Source organism: Aquarana catesbeiana, linkage group LG03 (assembly GCF_042186555.1).
Source record: "Aquarana catesbeiana isolate 2022-GZ linkage group LG03, ASM4218655v1, whole genome shotgun sequence".
Lineage (NCBI taxonomy): Eukaryota > Metazoa > Chordata > Amphibia > Anura > Ranidae > Aquarana > Aquarana catesbeiana.
Genome location: NC_133326.1, coordinates 536,556,383 through 536,578,881, shown reverse-complemented (window position 1 = coordinate 536,578,881; position 22,499 = coordinate 536,556,383). Strand labels below are relative to the sequence as shown.

General features: G+C 41.6%; 2 protein-coding genes across 5 annotated transcripts in view; both read right to left on the bottom strand.

The window, feature by feature from the left end:
* Window positions 1-22,499, bottom strand: part of PLEKHA5 (pleckstrin homology domain containing A5) — a 619,814-nt gene that overhangs the window by 211,802 nt on the left and 385,513 nt on the right. The gene's annotated exons all lie outside the window — the stretch shown is intronic.
* The window catches only part of AEBP2 (AE binding protein 2), a 50,594-nt gene that overhangs the window by 3,634 nt on the left and 24,461 nt on the right, over window positions 1-22,499 (bottom strand). Inside the window, exons 2-9 of one of the 3 annotated variants that reach the window (XM_073621375.1) lie at window positions 21,625-21,829; window positions 19,136-19,243; window positions 18,769-18,952; window positions 9,031-9,078; window positions 8,811-8,935; window positions 5,450-5,517; window positions 965-1,078; window positions 790-856 (exon numbers count right to left, since the gene is read on the bottom strand). In XM_073621375.1, coding sequence (XP_073477476.1) covers window positions 802-856; window positions 965-1,078; window positions 5,450-5,517; window positions 8,811-8,935; window positions 9,031-9,078; window positions 18,769-18,952; window positions 19,136-19,243; window positions 21,625-21,829 — 907 coding nt within the window. In that variant the 3' untranslated portion in view covers window positions 790-801. The remainder of the gene's footprint in view (window positions 1-789; window positions 857-964; window positions 1,079-5,449; window positions 5,518-8,810; window positions 8,936-9,030; window positions 9,079-18,768; window positions 18,953-19,135; window positions 19,244-21,624; window positions 21,830-22,499) is intronic. The other 2 variants (XM_073621376.1, XM_073621377.1) reach the window with 2 other exon arrangements.

Genomic DNA, 22,499 nt, shown 5'->3' with positions numbered 1-22,499 from the left:
GCCTAACAAAAAAAATTGATATATACATACACTGGGGTTATGGCAACTCGCTGCTGCCATAACCCTAGTATTTGACGTAAAAAACATGATGTAGATGTACAGTTAGGAGGTTGGCAAGTGGTTAAAAAGTACCAAATAAACTGTTGAACCTGCCAGAAATCTCTGCTTTTCTCAGTCCTGCCTAGGTCTCCTCTGTGGACTACAGAACACCTCCCCCTCTTCTAAATAACAAAGTGAGGTGATCTGTAGTGACAATCCTGCTTCTGCATAGACAGTGCAGTGAGCGATTGTTGTCACCCAAGAAAAAGAAGTGTTACTGGTAAAATCACCAGGGGAAAAAAAAAAAAAAAAAGGAATAAAGCCAGAAAAAAAGAAAAATCCAAAGCAGTCACCACATATAAGGGCAGGCAAGCTGCAATATTACATTTTTCTTCTCAAGTTTAGAGATTGCAGATGGAAAAATGAAACCACTGAGAAACTATTGTCAAATTTGTTATTTGTCAATCTACTAGCAAACTAGATAACAAGGACAAAGCAGATACTTGACTGATAAGCCAGGGATCAGACAATGCATGTTTTAAAATGGGAAGATATGAATGAGCCCCAATTCTCCTGGTGGAGCTCTGTGTATGCTCCCCCTCCCCATCTGGGCAAATAATAGGGCACATTATGCTAGAAGGAGGTAATGACCAAAGAAAATCAGAAACAGTTGATATTGGTTTACCAGCTAAGGGATGTGGAAATATCACACATTTATAGTAAAAAAAAAAAAAAAAAAATTATACCAACCAGGATGGGTTCTTAAAAGCAGTGATCTTTCAGTGATCCACTGAGTGCCATCCTTTTACTAGGATTTCTGTACATTAAAGCACAAAAAGCATCAAACAATACTGTGTAGATTAAAGACAAACATTTACACTGGACATGTGAAGAGTGTGAGCAGGGAATGTGCACGGTGACTGACCTGTATATGTTGGGGTCCAAAAGCAGGGCGGTGTCGCTCGGGAGTTTGGATAGGTGGACAACCTTTGTCTTTAACTGGTGCCATTCTGTTTCGTTCACCCAGACATCCGGGAGGCTACAAGCAAGGAACAAGTCAAAACATACAGCATGATCCAATACGATCTGTATGTACGTGGCAACAAAGACGATATTAAAATGTCGAAATATTAAATGGTTTGTTTTGGTCAGCATGCAAATTTGCGGTCTCATTCCTGACACCCGAAAAAAGAAAAGATACAGTTTCAGTACTTGCCCTAAAATCTTTCCTAGAATCTTTTGAGGGACACAGGTATTCAGAGAGTGTAGGGTTATACTGGTGCCTATGGGGGGGTTGGGAGACTGGCAAACAGTAGTCTGTAGGCCAGTCCCTGTATAACTCATGCTCTACACAGCAGGCCTCAGCTTTGGGGGGAAAGCAGTACTAAAGGCAAGCGCAACAAACACAGGGGAGTAAGATCTGATCTCAATGGACTCCCCCCCAAGAAAAAAAAAAAAAAAAAAACAAAAAACGATTTTACAGCAAGTACAAAAATCTTAGAGCCCTTGCACACTGGGGTGGCGTCGGCGGTAAAACGCCGCTATTATTAGCGGCGTTTTACCGTCGGTATGCGGCCGCTAGCGGGGCGGTTTTACCCCCCGCTAGCGGCCGAGAAAGGGTTAAATACCACCGCAAAGCGCCTCTGCAGAGGCGCTTTGCCGGCGGTATAGCCGCGCCGTCCCATTGATTTCAATGGGCAGGAGCGGTATACACACCGCTCCTTCACCGCTCCGAAGATGCTGCTGGCAGGACTTTTTTTACTGTCCTGCCAGCGCATCGCTCCAGTGTGCAAGCCCTCGGGGCTTTCACACTGGAATGAAAGCAGCGGCACTTTCGGGGCGGTTTGCAGGCGCTATTATTAGCGCAATAGCGCCTGCAAACCGCCCCAGTGTGCAAGGGCTCTTACTTTTTTTCCCTCAACCATTAACCACTTGCCATCCAGACAAATTTTGGCATTTCCCACATATGGTATGATAAAATCAGCATTTTTATTTTTGCTACAAAATTGAGAGCCCCAACCATGATATATTTTCTGAAAGCAGAAGCCTTTGCACAACAGTTTATCAAATGCAAATTTTCAGGAAAAAAAAAAAAAAAAAAACAAAACACTTAAATGCATTTTAGTGCGTCCAAACACTACCCAAGTTTTGGTAAAATATAAAAGATGTTGCGCCAAGTAAATAGACACTAAACATGTCAAGATTTAAAATTTCGCTCACCCTTGAAATGGTGTCAAACTACAGTACCTAAAAATCTCCATAGGTGATGCTTTAAAAACAGTTTAGAGTTAAACGTGAGCTCTGGTGATAGAAGTATTGCTCTCACTCTGACTTTTGCAGCGATATCGCACCTGTGGTCATTGTTTAAGTGTGTGCGGGACCTTAGGTGCGCATTTGTGTGTGAACAAAAGTTGTTTTATTTAAAAGAGAAGTATGGGATTTTTTTTATTTTAGAATCATACTTACATAGGTGTATGCAGCATCGGTCCGATGTTGCATCTGTCCCCCACAGGCTCTAAGGCTGAGAACCAAGTAGTCAAACACTGCTGATCGCTTGGTTCTCTGAACACCCTAAGCAGAGAACACCTCTGAAAGCACCCACTGAATCCACAGGTCTTAGAAGTTCATGACCCAGAGAGAGGAAAACTGTACCAGACGTCCTCACTCTCTTAGGAGTGAGGGTGCCCCTTCATTGGGAAGGGGATTTGGGGAAGATTTGATGGTCTTGTGCCATAAGGAAGGGTTGAACCTAGGTTTTGCATTTAAAGCCTGAGTAAAGTATTTTGAGGTAGAGGTTTCTGAGGAGGAAGTGGGGTTGGATTCTTCCACTGTAGAAGAAAAAAACTTCCCTCCTGCAACATATTATTTGGTCAAAGAAGTCCGCCTTGAAAAAGCATATGTGTTCAGCACTTTTTCTGGGCAGTTTCAGCAACAAAAGTCTACACATGTGAATGGAGATTACGGCCAGTCTGGAAATGTGTCTCATCACATTCTAGGGCAGTGATGGCAAACCTTGGCAACCCAGATGTTTTGTAACTACATTTCCCATGATGCTCAACTACACTGTAGAGTGCATGCGCATCATGGGAAATGTAGTTCCAAAATATTGGGGGGCCAAGGTTCGTTATCACTGTTCTAGTGCATCCAAACAAAGAAAGCAGAGCAGAGGGTAATTTTGGAGCAGTTTGTCATACTGAAATTGCAGCGACAGCTGTTTGCAGGGCTGGGCCTGCAACAGTAAAGAGAGCCTTTATCCACTTAAAGACCAGGCTTTTTCTTTTTTTTACAAGTTTAAATCTGTATTTTTTGCTGGAAAATTACCTATAACACCTAAACATTACACAGCCGGCTGCACCGTTGTACCATTTCTCGGGCGAAAAGGCGAAAGCGGTAAGCCCGAGAGACACCTGCGAGTGGCGGGACATCACCTCCTACCACTTCTGAAAGCGTTCTAGCGGCTCATGAGCCGCTCAGAATGCTTTCATGAGAGAGCCAACCACCAGCTGTAAAAAACTGATATCAGGATGACGACTGATATCTTCAGCCATCATCCTGGTAAACCATTTCAAAGTCGCAACCTATATAAACGTATTTGGGTCTTGAAGTGAAGAAATCAATTTTCCTATCTGCAGAATTGTTAAATGAAGGAACGCCTTTAACTAGTACAGTGGGAGATTTGTTTAGGACTTAGATGGCAGGATCAACTACAGGAACAGACCACTTTTTAGTGAACTCTTTCACTGGATAAAGATTTTTGTAGGAGTGACAATCTTTCCTGGAATGATCCAATCGTCATAGAATGCCCGTTCTATTTCATCATTAACAGGGAATGTCTACAGATTTTGCAGATCTCTGTCTTCAAAGGGTTTTTTTGGCGTCCCAAACTAATGCAAGCAGCAGTATAACCCCTGAATTACTCTGTACTTCCCCAGATGATAAAAACTGGGGCACCAAACTTCTTCTATATGATTTTTTTTTCCTGGAGTGCCCCCTTGTGGCTCTGTTGCGAATTTGGCACTGCCTCACTAGAAATTCTTTACTGCAATTCAGACTTCCTTCACCAAATATGTACCTAAACAGCTATATTAGTCTAGCACTGGGTCGGCAACCAGTCAATCGCAATCGTCTTGTTGACGGCAGGCAGGTGACAGGTGGATCATGATCAAGTTCCTGTCATGCCAACCTAAAAGTGACCCCCTGTACCATAACCTCATAAAAGGGGGTGTAAACCTTTGTGTTTTTTCACCTTAATGCATCCTATGCTTTATCTCAGGGGGATGCACAATCTAGTGCAAATAAAAGCCCATATTTAGTGTTAGTAGTGGGGCACAGAAGCCGCACACACCCACTGACCGCCAATCATCATAAAATAGTGTGGGGCACCTTATTTTCTACCTGACCGACAGCAAAAAAAGGGAACCCCATACACAGAAAGCAGTGGATTCCCTGAAAGTGAAATGAATATATTGCAACTGGCAGCTTAGATGCCCACAAGTGTTCAGCATGGGACAGTGATAGAAGGGGACAATCAAAGATGTGCTCAGCACAGGACAGTGATAGAAGGGGACAATCACAGATGTGCTCAGCATGGGACAGACGAAGACAGAAGGGGACAATCACATACGTGCTCAGCATGGGACAGAAGAAGACAGAAGGGGACAATCACATACGTGCTCAGCATGGGACAGAAGATAGTAGGGGACAATCAGACGTGCTCAGCATGGGATAGAAGGGGACAATCACAGATGTGCTCAGCATGGGATAGAAGGGGACAATCACAGATGTGCTCAGCATGGGATAGAAGGGGACAATCACAGATGTGCTCAGCATGGGATAGAAGGGGACAATCACAGATGTGCTCAGCATGGGATAGAAGGGGACAATTACAGACGTGCTCAGCATGGGATAGAAGGGGACAATCACAGATGTGCTCAGCATGGGATAGAAGGGAACAATCACAGAAGTGCTAAACATGGGATAGAAGGGGACAATTACAGACGTGCTCAGCATGGGATAGAAAGGGACAATCACAGATGTGCTCAGCATGAGACAGAAGAAGATAGAAGGGGACAATCACAGATGTGCTCAGCATGAGACAGAAGAAGATAGAAGGGGACAATCACAGATGTGCTCAACATGGGATAGAAGGGGACAATCACAGACGTGCTCAACATGGGATAGAAGGGGACAATCACAGACGTGCTCAACATGGGATAGAAGGGGACAATCACAGATGTGCTCAGCATGGGATAGAAGGGGACAATCACAGACGTGCTCAACATGGGATAGAAGGGGACAATCACAGATGTGCTCAACATGGGATAGAAGGGGACAATCACAGATGTGCTCAACATGGGACAGAAGATAAAAGGGGAAAGTCACTGAAAGCAGATAACCGTCACTGACTCACATATCTTCTGGGGTCCAGTGCAGCAACAACTTCACTTTTCCAGAATCTTCTTTTCTTTTTGCAATCACCTGGAAGAAAATGTCATGTTTAGAACATTAGAAGAATTCAGAACAATGTAGAACTTTAAAACTGTACTAGGTTTTTTTTTTTTTTTTTTTTTTAGGCGGGGGGAGGGGAGTGTTAAAAGTACTAGCAAAAACATTTTCTTAGGCTGGCCATATATTATACAATTTTCTTGTACTATTTTCCTTTAGATTTACCAAAACCATATAATACGAGGTCACACCTAAACACTTTCAATTAGTATGCAATCAGGCAGGCCCTTGCACTACACAGTTGAGGGTAAATTTAAAGGAAATTGAATAAGAAAATTGTGTAATGTATGGGCAGCTTAAGCTAGTAAACAGATGTAACAGTGCTACCACCTCCTTTAAGACTAACTCCACTTTTGTTTAGGAAAATTTCCCTCTGGGTGATCTATGTACATTACATGGATTTTTAACAAACTTTGTTGCAGATTCCTACCTGTGTCCATGTGGTAAGTGAATCTAATGGGAGTGGTTTCCTAATTATCAGTCGGCTGTTACACCTGCAAGGGCTCTAATGAGGAAAATTGCTGGTTCTGCATCCCTTTAGATGTGATTACCTATTGGGAGTATCTTACGAAAAATAATTTTTTTGTTGCGCATTTTGTGTACAGAACACCTCTAGGTAGCCATATTGTATTCTACTGAAAATTACAAAGCTGCAGATTGCACAAAAAAAAAAAAAAAAAAAAAAAGGTAATTTTTAAGTACAATTTTTAATTACAATAGGATTTGAGTCGCAATTGTATAAGTTATATATTTTTTTATTTGCTATTTTTTTCCCCCCACAAAAGTGGAGTTACCCTTTAATTCACAGCTCCAACCCGGTGCTTAGATTGAGGCTTCCGATGCCTCTAAAAATGCATAATCCAGAAGAGGAATAGTCGGCACCCATGAGTTACAGCTGTAAAAACAGCCAACATGTTTCGACTGTCAGGCCTTGGTCATTGCTGACTGAGCCCTGACGGCTGAAACATGTTGGCCGTTTCACAAATAGAATAAAGACTAAAAAAGGAAACTAATACAGCTATCACAAATAAGAATTGTTAAGCTGCAATATAATGTTTATTTTAGGGTTTAATACTGCTTTAAGGCTTCATGTACACTGCTGCTGGTAAAAGGACGTTTAGGAGCAGTTGGGCATTTTTTTCAGCTGCTCCTGAACTCTCCTCCTAGTTATCCTATCAGTACATGTACACAGGGTCGTTTATAGTAGTTTCTATGCAGTTGAGGTCGGAAGCATTTTTTGGAAAGCGAAAAAATGCATTCAGGACGGATGTTCAGAGGCATTTGAAACGCCAAATGCCTGTAACAGCTTGTAAATGCGGTAGCTCACATTTAGCCACGTTTTGTTTATAGGCGTTTTTAATGGAGATACATTTATGACCATTTACAATGTAAAAAGTGCTTCTAAAAGCAAACGTGGCATGTAAACACAGCACAACGGACGTTTTTAAACGATGATTAATAGCTGTAAAGTTCCATCGTTCAGGAGAGGTTTTAAAACATCCCGGGTATATGAAGCCTTAAAGTCAAAGTTGCAGCCCCTAGAAGTAGAACATATCACCGCCACATTACTAGAGTTCAGAAAAAGTGTGAATTCGTTTTTTTATCCTGTATTTGCAGAAGCCATACACGGTCCAATAACTAAAATCTAAAACAATAAAATCGGACAATATAAAGGCAGTGGCTGGCAAGTTAAAAAATGTATAGGCCTCAACTGCTGCCCCTCATGTCAAAGCACCGCACAAAATTTTCAGCATATGTAATGATACAAAGAAGGTAATCAGAAACTACAGATATGCTACAGGTATTGTCGGGGACATGCTGTAGGAGAAAGTCCAGACATGGGACTGCTAAAGATCATAACTATAAAATAAACACTCCCAGTGCACACTGCTTGGATTTAATGGTATCATTTTTTTTTTTTTTTTTTTTTATACTTCATCGAAAGGTAGCACATTTCTAATAAAACTATCAGCAGTATGTCAGAGACTTTCCAACATTCTAGATCAGTGATCATTCTGTGCATGTGTACCACAGCCATACATCTCCAGAGGTAAGAAAAAGATCACAGATTTTTGAGCAGAGAGGGAGCAGATCTGCTAGTGCCATCTGCCTTTGTATTGTCACCGAGGCATTCATTCCAAAATGTGGAACACACAAAGGAATGGTTTCAGGCCTTTGTGAGGAGTCGTCATTATTTAAACATCGCTGCCTACAGAAAACATGCAGATGTACAGCAATTCTTATCATTTGGTTTGTGGAGATTAAATTGGTTGTAAAACTGAAAAGTTGTTTTCACAAATGTAGGTTTGGAATTTCATTCTATATAAAATTAGAAAGCAGTACAACAAACATGCTACTAAAATACCTTTATTCTGTGCTTTTGTCTCAGTTCACAAGACTGCATCACTCTCTGCATCTGAACAACTTGGGTGGTGAGTGGAACCACTTTGCACTGCTGTGAATGGTGACGACAGGAGGAGCTGCTGTCAGACACTCCTACCCACCCCATCAAGCTCCCAGCTGCCTATGACACCAGCAGCATGACCTGATGCCCTGGGGTGGGTGTGAGTGTATTACTGACAGTAGCTCCTCTTGTCATTGCAATTCATGGTAGGGAAGACTGGTCCCTCCCACCACTCAGGACATATGGAACAGAGCGCAAAGGAAGTTGTAGACATTACTTTTTTTTTTTTAATCATTTGGAGCATACGCACAAAGCAGTGGCAATGCTGCAGAGAGCAGATAAGCCCACAGATTGTTGCCACCACCATTAAGCAAGAGGAAGTCACAGGCAGGTTCAACAGATATTTTCACTAAAATTCAATGTATGGGGAAAAAAAAAAAAAAGAAGTTACAAATACTACAAATCTATTGCAAAGACTGTTTTTTTTTCCTTTTTATTGGGTTTACAACCATGCTTTAACAATCTTCCCCTAGTTTTTGGATGTAGCCTCTGTATAAGGGATACTGTAGGCATTCTTCTGCTTGAAGTGCATACTGAACATGGGTCAGCAAATTCTCATTTTTTTAATCAATGTAGATGACAGTTCTGAGGCTGCATTTGACCTTCTTTGTGATTCTTTGATGCAGCCAGTCCTAGATGCAGCAAAGCTCAGTCTTTTTATGTTTAAAAGCTGTGTGAGAATCTAATGTTCAAATGCAAAAGGCGTCATGTGACGGCAACATCCATCTATACAAGCTGAACAGTGAGTGGTGACCCTATTGTAAACGAACCAAAGCAGAACAGCACTGCCTGTCTCACTCACCATGCTGTGAAAGACCACACTGTTCCCCTTCCCTAATGATTCGATCTGGGCTGACAAGTTGAAGCAAATGGCACGATGGCGAATGGCGTCTAGTGTTTGAGCATCGAAGAAGTCATGTGGCCTGGCTGCAAAGTAAAAAACAAGTCAGATTCTGCTAATAGAAGCAGGACAGTGGACAGGGCACTGCAGGAAGATGATAAATGATTGTGGCTATTAATACCTCTTTCTCTAGAAGATGGCTGCGATCTCCGGCAGGAGTCAGCTCTTCCTATGAAGATTGTATTTAAAGATAAATATTGCACACTTGATTGATTTTCTAGAAATCTACAATCTACAGCTGAGATCCTGAGTTTATTTGGTACTCTATGTAGCGAAAAACAGCACAAAGCATTCAGTCGTCACCTCCCCTGCCAAGATCTTTACATCATAACCTACGAGACCTCAAAACATACTGCAACATCTCGGCTTTACGGCCAATTGCAAAGGAGATTTGTCTAAAATGGTGTTAGATAACAGTTCACCTTTGTTAGCATGCCCCGACGCACAAATTGAGAAAGTATGTGATCTCAGATCCTCAACAGGATCTAAAAACATTCAGGTCATTTAAACATCCTGCAATTTTAGGTAAAACAAGATCCAACAAAGTTTAGTTGCTGAAGTTTAAACACAATTTGGAAATCTGCTTTAAAGTGGAACTTTCGTCAGAAATGTAAGTATTGACACATTGCTTAAGTACCCACACTGTTTGAAACCCAGTAGTTTACTGGCTCATCCTTTTCTGTGCAGCCTCAGTTGTCCTCTATTCTTGGCACTTTGCTGAGAATCAGAGCACTGAAGCAGTCACTAGATGGCGATCTGCTGACAGCATAACACATGCTGCTGTTGAGGGATTGGAAGAAACCACAGGAAACAGACAGCCTGTGCTGAAGGATGATAGATTAGGGAGAGAAAAAAGCAGGAGAGGTGACAGGACAGACTGCTGTTGCTGGGGAGAGTGTCTCATCTTCATGATTTTGTTCTCCCTTGGCAGCACTGTGAATCCGAGCGCTCTGCAGCTCCTGCCCTTCCCCCTTTTGCTGAGCTAAGACATGCAGTCAAGGCTGGAACTACATATAGAATTGCAGAATGTGTCATATCATTTTTGAGACAAAAGAAAGGAGAGAGATTAAAAAAGTGACTGCTTTGGGCTCCAGCAAAATAACAGCCACGGGGAAAAATGTAACAAACAACGGTAGAGGAAATTTATAGCACACCCTAATTTTGCTGGCATAATTATGAATATATTATGTACAATATGTTCCTTGCTAAAGAACATTGTTATGAAGTTATGAATAAAGTTCCATTTTAAGCAGTAAAGTGTATTTAGAGAGTTAGGCTTCGGCAGACTGCTATAAAATGCTGGATATTATCACTTTTTGTACCTAAAAAAAAAAAAATGGACCACCTTATGCAACGATCACTTTTATATATTGTGTATAACCAACATTGATTCCTGCTGCACAAAAAGAGTGCACTGTGGCTTAGTCTGATATAAACCAGCAAGATGGAAGAAAATACACAGTAATGGGATATGACGGTCCCTTTAAGGGGTAGGTTATAAAGGGAACTCACAGTTTGTAGAGATGTTATCTCGTCCCATCTGTCCAGGAGATTTCAGCATACTCATCGATTGGAAAGATTAGGACTAACTGATTGATCAACTACACTGGGACTGCAAAATCTGTGTTTTATTACCAATCAGAACCCAATGGAGTTGACTCCCAGATCCACAATTTGTACTGGATATAATATACAGTACTATGGACCAGTTTGGGCAAAGACGAAGGTGCCTATGGAGGCGATAACTGTCAGCCAGCATGGAGGAAACCCAACCCAGACCGATAGGGAGAATGCAGGGGCCACCCTGACAATTACCTCCCCGCTTCCTTCCCACCACAAAACATGTAGTGATCTGCCAAAATATTCTGTACACAACCCTGACCATGCTGTAGATAAAGCTGACACGTTATAGATTTTGTTAGAATCAGCTGCAAATAAAAATCAGATGTAAACATTTGAATATAAAAACTCTGCACAACCAACTCAAAAGTGCATCAAATTAAGCATACATAAATGCATACATAAACACAAAACACCACATGTATAAAACCTATGTGAAAAAAATATATTATATATTACTCCTAAGTTCAATAAAACCATTCAAAAATATTTTTTTTCTGTGAATATCAGTAATATAAATATTGCAGTACTGTCCTTCACCATAAAAATGCAGTCTATAGGGAATAGAAGAAGAAACCTCATTGTGCAATATATCAACTCGCCATACAGATTTATTAAGCAAATCAAAAAAGAAAAGAATTGCGCTAGGTGCATGTTGAAAAGTGAAGAAAAACCTTGAAGGATATCCTGCAGCTAAGCACTATAACCCCGATATAGGGCACAGAGAAATCTATATAGAAATAGGAGTGCAGCGCTGGATAATAATGTGTTTACAGAAGTGCAAATAAAAGCAATTTACAATAAACAAAACATATGTGATCATGAATAAAAATACAAAAAGACCATCCAGTGAAAAAACAATCCATATTTAAAAATGTGCATTAAAATCAAAAATTATAATAAAAAATGCATATATATAAAAGGAGTCCATGTATAAAAAAGTGCCCAAATGAAAAATAATTTTTCCGTGAAGGACCCAAGGTCTGTATTCTCCACCACTTGTGCAGCCCATCACCATAAAGTACAATGGAGGCTTACCAGAAAGCCTGCGACCGCCCTTCTCAGGGGGGTCAAAACAGGCTTAGCCTCGGTTCACACCAAAGGCGGCACGACTTGCAGGTCGCCTCACCAAGGCGACCTGCACACGACTGCCCGGGCGACTTGCAAAACGACTTCTGTATAGAAGTCTATGCAAGTCGCCCCAAGTCGCCCCCAAAGTCGCACAGGAACCTTTTTCTAAGTCGGAGCGACTTGCGTCGCTCCCCTTAGAACGGTTCCATAGCACAGAACGGGAGGCGACTTGTCAGGCGACCTAGTGAACCGAGTCTTAGTAGAACCGACAGAGATGCTACTGGAAACCTCACGGACTTCCCTCATGGACGATCAGCTTATATCACACGGTAATTACCCACTTAAGCACCAGCCTCGTTCTGGAATTTAGGTGTTTACATGTTTAAAACAGGGTTTTTTGCTAGAAAATTACTTAGAACCCCCAAACATTATATTTTTTTTTCTAACACCCTAGAGAATAAAATGGCGGTCATTGCAATACTTTTTTTTTTTTCACACCGTATTTGCGCAGCGGTCTTACAAGCGGGCTTTTTTTGGGAAAAAAAAATCACTTTTTTGAATAAAAAAAAAAAAAAAAATAAGACAACAGTAAAGTTAGTCCAATTTTTTTTTAGGTGGTGAAAGATAATGTTACTCTGAGTAAATTGATACCCAACATGTCACGCTTCAAAATTGCACCCGCACATGGAATGGCGTCAAACTTTTACCCTCACTTTTTAAAAAATTCTACAGGTTGCATGTTTTGCGTTACAGAGGAGGTCTAGGGCTAGAATTATTGCTCTCGCTCTACTGGTCGCGGCAATACCTCACACCACCGTTTTCATATGCGGGCGCTACTCACGTATGCGTTCGCTTCTGCGCGCAAGCTTGTCAGGTCGGGGGGTTTTTAAAAAAAAAAAAAAAAATTATTTTTATTATTTATTTTACATGATTTTATTTATTTTTACACAGTTTAAAAAAAAAAAAAATTGTGTCATTTTTATTCCTATTACAAGGAATATAAACATCCCTTGTAATAGAAAAAAGCATGACAGGACCTCTTAGGGCCCTTTCACACTGGGGCGGCTTGCAGGCGCTATTGCGCTTATAATAGCGCCTGCAAACTGACCCGAAACAGCAGCTGCTGTCTCTCCAGTGTGAAAGCCCCGAGGGCTTTCACACTGGAGCGGTGCGCTAGCAGGACTGCTAGCAGCATCTTCGGAGCAGTGAAGGAGCGGAGCGTATACCGCTCCTGCCCAATGAAATCAATGGGACAGCGTGGCTATACCGCCGGCAAAGCGTCTCTGCAGAAGCGCTTTCCGGTGGTTTTTAACCTATTCTCGGCCGCTAGCGGGGGGGTAAAACCCCCTGCTAGCGGCCGAATACCGACGTTAAAGCGCTGCTTACAATAGCGGCGCTTTACCGCCGATGCCGCCCCAGTGTGAAAGGGCACTTAAATATGAGATCTGGGGTCAAAAAGACCTCAGATCTCATATTTACTAGGGATGCACCGAATGGGTTTTTTGGTGCCGAAACCGATACCAAAAATAAATCTTCCTTGATCCCAAAAACCGAAACCGATACCGAAACACCGATACCGAAAGTGACTGTTTTTACAAATATTTTTGTACAGGAGATGGTCAGGGACTGGGGACATGGTACAGGAGATGGTCAGGGACTGGGGACATGGTACAGGAGATGGCCAGGGACTGGGGACATGGTACAGGAGATGGCCAGGGACTGGGGACATGGTACAGGAGATGGCCAGGGACTGGGGACATGGTACAGGAGATGGTCAGGGACTGGGGACATGGTACAGGAGATGGTCAGGGACTGGGGACATGGTACAGGAGATGGTCAGGGACTGGGGACATGGTACAGGAGATGGTAAGGGACATGGTACAAAAGATGGTCAGAGACTGCGGACATGATACAAGAGATGGTAAGGGACATGGTACAAAAGATGGTCAGAGACTGCGGACATGATACAAGAGATGGTAAGGGACATGGTACAAAAGATGGTCTGAGACTGCGGACATGATACAAGAGATCAATGCAGCCTCACCAGTGCCCGCAAGATGCAGCCTGTGTCCCCAGTAGTGCAGCCTGTGTCCCTATTGCAGCCAGTGAAGGGAGAGCCGCCGCCGCCTGTCCCATTGGATGGGTGATCTGTCTATCAAAGTGCCCGGACAAGGGGGAGGGGCTGTATGTGACGGCGCACAGCGGGGAAAACACAGCTATTGAAATGAAAGCTGTGGTGTTCCCGGCGCTGTAATCAAATAGGCGGCGGCTCTCCTCTGTTCTACGATATAGGAAGCCCCCCTGATAGGCGGCACCAGGGAAGGGGGCGGAGCCCCACCCCATTCAGTATCGACAAAAATTCTCTTTCGGCTTTTTGCCGAAAGGGCCATTTTCGGCCGATATGCTTCGGCGGCCGAAATTTCGGTGCATCTCTAATATTTACAACTAAAATGCAATAAAAAAAAAAAGAAGTAATTTAAAAAAAATGACATTGAAAAAAATGTGTCTTTAAGACGTATGGGCGGAAGTGACGTTTTGACGTCGCTTCCGCCCTGCAGTGTCATGGAGACAAGTGGGCGCCATCTTCCCCTCACTCGTCTCCAGGCACAACAAGGGGACAGACGCGATCGCCTCCGCCGTTCTCGACGGCTCCGGTAAGCGGTGGAGGGCACCCCCTCTCCCGCCACCGATAAAAGTGATCTTGCGGCAAAACCGCCGCAGAGACCACTTTTATCTGAAAGCCGACCGCCGCACCAAAACGGGGATACTGGGGTTATGGCAGCTAGCTGCTGCCATAACAACGATATCCTCCGCTAAACTTAGGACATACATCAGCGTGTGGCGGTCGGCAAGTGGTTACATTACACATTATTCTCTAGATTGGAATGTACATGCCAAAGTGAAGGAGAAAAGTTCGGGGGGCGAGCTCCTTTTCTATATTTATGCATTTTTTATTATAATTTTTGATTTTTATGCACATTTTTAAATGGTATCACATATGGATTGTTTTTTTTCACTGGATGGTCTTTTTGTGTTTTGATTCATGATCACATATGTTTAGTTTATTGTTAGTTTATTGCTTTTATTTGCACTTCTGTAAACACATTATTATCCAGAGCTGCACTCCTATTTCTATATAGATTTATTAAGCATTCGTGTCAGTTCGTGTCCGATTGGCCGCCGCAATATCGTAGTCTCACTATAAAAGGCGCTGATCGTCGCCATTACTAGTATTAAAAAAAAAAAATTCCATAAATATATACCATAATTTGTAAACGCTATAACGTTTGCGTAAACCAATCAATATATGCTTTTTGGGATGCGCCATGTGCCCGAGAGCTGTGGCTCCAGCCAGGCACTCTCTCCTCATTGAACAGATTGACAGCAGCAGGAGCCACTGGCTTCCACTGCTTTCGATCAAATCCTGTGACACGGGAGCAGAGACAAGTCCCACTGTCTGCATCAATGGACACAGCAGCGGGAATCGGGAGCAAGCCCGCATTGGTGCCCCCAGGGAAAGCAGCCTTCCGTGGGGGGCACCCAATGAAGAGGGGCCTGGGGCGCTGGCAGGGGACCCCAGAAGAGGATCAGAGCTGCTCTGTACAAAACCATCGCACAGAGCAGGCAACTATAGGCATGTTATTTTATTTATTTTAAAAAGGAAGGTTTACAAGCACTTTAATTATAGGCTGTGCACTTTATTATAGATTTATATAGTGGAGGACAGTACGGCCAAATTTATATTACTAATATTCATTTAAAAAATATATATATTTTTGAACAGTTTCATTAAACACTGGAATATATTTTTTCACATATGTTTTATACACGTGGTGTTTATATATGAATTTATATATGCTTAATTTGATGCACTTTTGATTTTGGTTGCGGAGAGTTTTTATTTTCATGTGATTTGGTGTGGAAACACACGATAACAGCTGCTGCAACCATTGTGGAAATTAATAGCACAAATCTTTTTATATTTAAAACATTTTTTTTTTGTGGTAGCGCAGGAGATTTTGGTTTTTTAGATGTAAAACATTTGACCTTTAACCCCAACACCCAGAAAAGGGTGAAGCTACAGTGTGATAGAAAAGACATTTGTAGGATTTTTGAGATAGAACTGAGAAACAAATGTTGATTTCTTCAATATGCAGAAATCATCTAAGGGAATAAAATAACATTTTTTTATATTTACAATTGCATGTTATATAATCATCCCAACGTTGTAAAAGGCAAAGAAAGGTTTTTAGCAAAACAGACTTTATAAACTTGTGAGAGAGAAGTGCTTCCCTCGTCATAAAATAATGATGTACATGATTAACTCCTGCCATAATTATCCCCAGTACGAGTGGAATAAGTGCGACTGCACTCTGGTATCTTTGTATGCAAGGCATGATAATAACAGGATAAACAGAATATATTTCCATTACTTGAAACACTCATTTCTGGGTATCCATGTACCGGAACAGATAAATTACTTCAACTGCTTCTCCCTAATACAGAACCTGGACTTTTACACACAGGATTAGAGGTCAACCGATATATCGGCCGATATTTGGCTTTTTTTACTTAATCGGCATCGGCTGATTGTGCTGATAAAAAAAGCCGAGCGGGACTTGCAAATGACTTCTGTAATTGAAGTCAATTGCAAGTTGTGTGAAGTTATCTTCTCTCCTCCTCTGGGCAGCCTGCCAAGTCTGATAAGAAGATACATTTGTATCTCTTTCAGGTTCTTTTATCAATAGACTGAACTCCGTGGAGAAGTTTTCAGTTTAACCATTTAAAGACTAAATCTTTTCTGACACTTGTTGCTTAACATTAAAAATTCTGTATTTTCTGCTATAAAATCACTTAGAACCCCCAAACATTATATATATATATTTTTTTTAGCAGAGACCCTAGGGAATAAAATAGCGGTTGTTGCAATATTTTATGTCACACGGTATTTGCGCAGCGGTCTTTCAAATGCAATTTTTTTTAAAAAAATACACTAATGAAATTAAAAAAAAAAAAAAAAAAGCAGTAAAGTTAGCCCATTTATTTTCGTCTAAAAGTTTTGATTACCCGTTTTTGTGTATTTAATATTTAAGATATAGTTATTTTTTTTTAATCTAAATTCTACATACAAGTGAACTGATTGGAGGTTTGTTTTGTTTAATAAATGTTTAAATATAAAAAATTTTCTGTATTCCTTATTACTTAAGGCTGCTTTCACACTTGGAGCGGGCATGCGTTGACGGTAAAATGCTGTTAATTTTAGCGACGCTTTACCGTCATTTTAGCGGCGTTATTCGGCTGCTAGTGGGGCGCTTATAACCCAGCTAGCGGCCGAAGAAGGGGTTAAATGCGCCCCTGAAGCGCTACTGCCGAAACGCTTTGCAGGCGCTTCGGCAGCGGTGCGCATTCATTTCAATGGGCAGGAGTGGTGGAGGAGCGGTATACACTGCTCCAAAGATGCTGCTTGCAGGACTTTTTTTTTTTAACATCCTGCCAGCGCATCGCCTCAGTGTGAAAGCACTCGAGCTTTCACACCGAGACTGCAGGGGAGCCATTTTACAGGCACTATTTTTAGCCCAAAAGCGCCTGAAAAACGCCCCAGTGTGAAAGGGGTCTAACTGTTAGATTTTATGAGATGAAGGGAAAAAAAAAAAAAAAAAATCGGCCTAATATATCGGCCCAAAAAAATCGGCATCACATATCGGCCATCGGCCACCGCGATTTCTAAATATCGGCTTTGGCATCGGCCAGAGAAAAACCCATATCGGTCGACCTCTACACAGGATCATTAAGGACCATCAGTGTGTGAAGAGTCACTAAATCCTAAAATACGATATCCAACTTTCCCAAAGTGATTGTCAGTCTAGGATGAGTAGTGTAATATTGACCGTATCACATATTATTAACATCACCCTATAACAATCATGAGCTGAACCCCACATACCACATGGTGGTCAGCTTTACATGCAACCAGGGCAAGCAATAGAGAAGAGGGGGATCTGGTTCAGCAATGGAGAAAGCAGTGTAACCTACCCTTCACCTGTCCTAAAGCTGCAGAATGAGAGATTCCAGGACTACCCATGATGGACCAGAGAAGATCTGCTAACAGTGGCCACAATACTGCTTCTCATTTGCTCTATAGGGTAGACCCGAAGGACCAGAAAGCATCTGTTGCCAACAGTAGTCACATTACTACTCCTGCTCTGGGCTGAGACCAGAAGAACTTGAGAGGACCTGTAGCATCTAACAGTGGTCAGCTCACTTCATCTCCACTGCACTATAGTGGAGTCCAAAATGACCAGAGAGGCTCTGTAGCCTTTAACCATGGCCACAATACTGCTCCTGCTCTGGCTTTATAGCAGAGATTAGAATGACCAGAGAGGATCTGTAACCTTTAACTGTGGTCAAAATACTGCTCCTCCTCTGCTCTACAGAGGGGACCAGGACAAGGGAAAATCTGTAGCCAACAGTGGTCATAATATTGCTCCTCCTTTGTTCTAGAGAGGAGTTCAGAAGGAAAAGAAATTATCTGTAGCCCAACAGTTCTCCTCTACTGTATAGTAGAAACCAGAGGATCTGTATCCTCTAATAGTGATTACAATGCTGCTCCCTCTCTGCTCAATAGTGGAGACCAAAAGAGGTTAAAGAGGATCTGTAGGCTCTAGCAGTGGTCAGGCCACTACACCATTGTCTGCTCTAAAGTGTAGACCAGGGACTATGGAAGATCTGAAGCTTCCATCACTGGCTACAATACTGCTCCTCCTCTGCTCTACAGAGGAGACTAGAAGGATCTGTAACTTTACAGTGGTCAGAATATTGTGCCTCCACTGCTCTATAGTGGAGACCAGGACTAGAGGGGGTCTATAGCTTCTAACAACGATCACAATAGTGTTCTTCCTCTGCTCTCAAGTGGAGACCACAAGGACCAGAGGTAGAATATAGCTTCTAAGTAATCAGGCCACTACACCCTCCTCTGCTGTTTGGAGACCAGAGAGGTCCTTAAGCCTCCGACAGTGGTCATGCTGCTGCACCTACTCTGCTCCACATAGGAGACCAGAAGGACTAGGGAGGATCTGTAGCCTCCCCCAACAGGGCCAGGCTACAACACCTCCTCCCTCTACGGCAGACACCGGCTATCACCTATGTACAATCTGCACCATCTACTTACGTAGTGTGCGTTTCCGTCTATTCTTCAGTTTCCTTCGCTTATTCAATCCAGCTTTGGAAGGAGAATCCTCTTTGGACTTGTGACTGGACATTTTTGACGAGTTCTGCTGACTGAAGTGAGTGGGCACGTGGCGGGCAAGACCTCCTTGTGAAGCAAAGCTGGCATTGCATCCTCCAACGACGCACTGCAAAGACATGTCAAGAAAACTGTCAGACAGATAAACTGCCAGCACAATGGAGATAAAAGCACTGGTCTCCCATTCTACAATTCATCGGAACAAAAACAAACAAAAAAAAAGGAAGAAGGATAACAGCAGCATTATTTCCCATAATGTTCAGTGCAAGAGAAGCCTTCAGCACTATCCTACCTTGAAGGGTTTGTCTCCACTGTGTGTTAACATGTGTCGCTGCAGCCAGCTTTGACTAGTGGAGGGTGTGTTGTACACCTTACACCCCTTCCAAAAGCAGACGAACACCTGCAACACATGCAGAGCAAAGATAATCACAAAAAAAAATATTATATAACAAAATATTATTCAGACAACAATTCAAAATTAAAGTGTATGTCAAGGCACATTTCATATTTTTTCCCTTTAACACAACCGAAGAGGAAAGGAAAAATACCTGTTGATCTGCCCAGTGGGCTTCTAGAGATCCGTGGACAGATTCCCTGCTTAGCTGGCGGAGTCCGCCCCATGTGGAAGGGGCCTTATAATGCAGTTAAATGTTATTACATTGTTAAGATGTACTAAAGCGCTGATATGCTAATTTGTAGTGAACTGGTGTTGAAAATAAAATACAAATATGCACAAAATGGTGAGAAAAATAGTGAAAAAAATGGTGAAAAGATGTGCACATATCGAGGGCTTAAATAAATACCAACAATCCTCAATTAAGAAATTACGTGAAAAAATAGGAATAAACCAAATAATTAAAAGCTGCTCTTATGTGAAAAAAGTGCTCCAATTCCCACTAAAATATTACTAATTAATAAATATAAGTGCGCTAATAATTAACTTCCTATTAAAATGTTGTTGTATCCGTGTAGGTGATCCACAATCAATACAAGGAAATATATAAAACCATAATTAATAGTGTCTACAATTAGAAAACCAATATCTATCTTCATGAAAAAAATGTCCAGATAAAAAAACAGAAGGTATGGAAAATATTACCAGCAATTAAAACTCAGTCCTTAGATAAATCCAACAAATGTTCTATTATTCAGAGATGTTTGAACCGATTTCTTCAATCAATCAACATGGAGCTGCACAGACCAGCCCTGCAGCTCCGAGGCTGGTTAGATAGTTGAATAATAATCCTCCCAATTCGTAATTAATAATATTGCAGCAATTAAAACTCAGTCCTTAGACAAAAGGACAAGGAAATATATAAAACCATAATTAATAGTGTCTACAATTGGAAAACCAATATTGCAGCAATTAAAACTCAAACAATTGTAGACACTATTAATTATGGTTTTATATATTTCCTTGTATTGATTGTGGATCACCTATCAATATTTTTTACCTACACAGACACAACAACATTTTAATAGGAAGTTAATTATTAGCACACTTATATTTATTAATTAGTTAAATGTTATAGAAATGCCATATTGAAGTAAAAGGGCTCATCTAATGCAGACATGGAAACCTAGTAATTAGGTGTTCCATAGGGGGCCCTTAAAACCTTTGCAAGGCCCTCATCTATTTTAACTAAATGACACCTGGACTTGACCAGCAACAGAAAATGCTTTGACCTTTTGATCACTAGTAAAATATCAGTAGTAAAAGTAAAATTATTTGGCAGTAGATGTGATATAATCCCTGGAGTTTTCCTTCCTCTATTCCACTAGAGTTTGACCAGTTGGATGTATTGTCTAAATATCCTCTGCTCATTAATGATGCACCAAAATTATCGGCCGCTGAAAATTACAGGCCAAAGATAGGGGTTTTCAGGCGTTGTGCAGGGGAAAAAAAAAAAAAAAAGCGCCGATAATGGCTGCCGAAAATGCCAGCAATTTTGATGCGATTTTACGTGTTTATGGTGTTTTTTTCATAGGTCATGTGACTAAAAAAAATGCATCAAAAACGCAACACCGGTGCATTTTTGATGTGTTCTTGCTGCATTTTCAACACATTTCAATAGGGAGGTGCATTTTTTTTTTAAATGACCAAATATGCAGCAAGCAGGATCTTTAACATTGCTTTAAAAAGGTGCTGATAAAGGCCGACAAATTCATATTAATTTAAATGAATGATACTTAAAAAGTCGAATATAATACATTTATAAAAAAAAAAAAACAACATTTTTGAAAAAAACATCAATTTCGGTTTTGGCCAAGTGCATCCTGACTTTTCAGTTTCGGGACCGGAATTTTCATTTCAGTGCACCTCTACTGCTCATAGTATACTAGTGACAGTATCAATCCCGGGCATGGATAGGGTCTCACAGCTCAGAAAACACTGCAGTCAGTTTTACAAGTAGGAAGAAATTACATAACTAAGGAAACAAGGTGAAATACATTAATAAACATTTCAGTGAATCTTAGTTTTCTTTATGGCCCCCAGCCTGTTTTATACAACGTTTTACATGCAGTTAGGGCAGAAAAAGTTTGTGTTGCTAGATGGTGGTTTAAAGCCTAACTTCAACTAGAAATGGTATGTAGCTTTGGATGCAGTAGGAAAGGGTAAAATGCAGGTCTCTGAACCCTTCCCCATGCTAATAAAAAACTAAATAAAAAAAAGCTTTGGCTGAAGTTGTGCTTCAATTCTCCAGATCTATCAAGTACTAGCATCAGTTGATGGCAAAATAACCCCTATCAATGCTAGATTGATCAATAAAGGAGGATTACCCCGCCACGCTGGCCGTCAACGTGAATAGAACGAATGTGCTCGGCGAGGTCAGGGCTAGAGGAGAAGCAGGTCTGGCACTGGTCCCAGCAGCAGTTGTAGGAAATGCTTTTGCTTGACGAGGTGGATAATCCTAGACCGTTCATCGATGGGGTGGAGCGTCCACTGGAGATTGTGCTGTCCACATCCATCAGGGTGCTGCTTATACTAGAAATTCAAATACAAGTTCATTACTGCCAGGCCCTTTAAACCTGTGACTACTGAAGCTCATAGACCTACGGTCTTTAAACAACTATGGGTCCAGAAGCACCTAGGCGGCAGCAGCAAGCGCCACACAGTGTGCTATTATAATACCACTAGGGGAGATTATAGCCAACACATTATTATTAGGGCTTAGAACCCACACATTATTAGCCATTAGGGCTTAGAACCCACACATTATTAGCCATAAGGGCTTAGAACCCACACATTATTAGCCAGAAGGGCTTAGAACCCACACATTATTAGCTAGAAGGGCTTAGAACCAACATATTATTAGCCAGAAGGACTGATAACCCACACATTATTAGCCATAAGGGCTTAGAACCCACACATTATTAGCCAGAAGGACTTAGAACCAACACAATATTAGCCAGAACGGCTTAGAACCCACACATTAGCAGCCAGCAGGGCTTATAACCAACACAATATTAGCCAACATAGCTTAGAATCAACACATTATTAGCCAACTTAGCTTAGAACGTATTAGCCAACTTAGCTTAGAACATATTAGCCAGAAGGGCTGATAACCCACACATTATTAGCCAGAATGGCTTAGAACCCACACATTATTAGCCAGAAGGGCTTAGAACCCACACATTAGCCAGAAGGGCTTAGA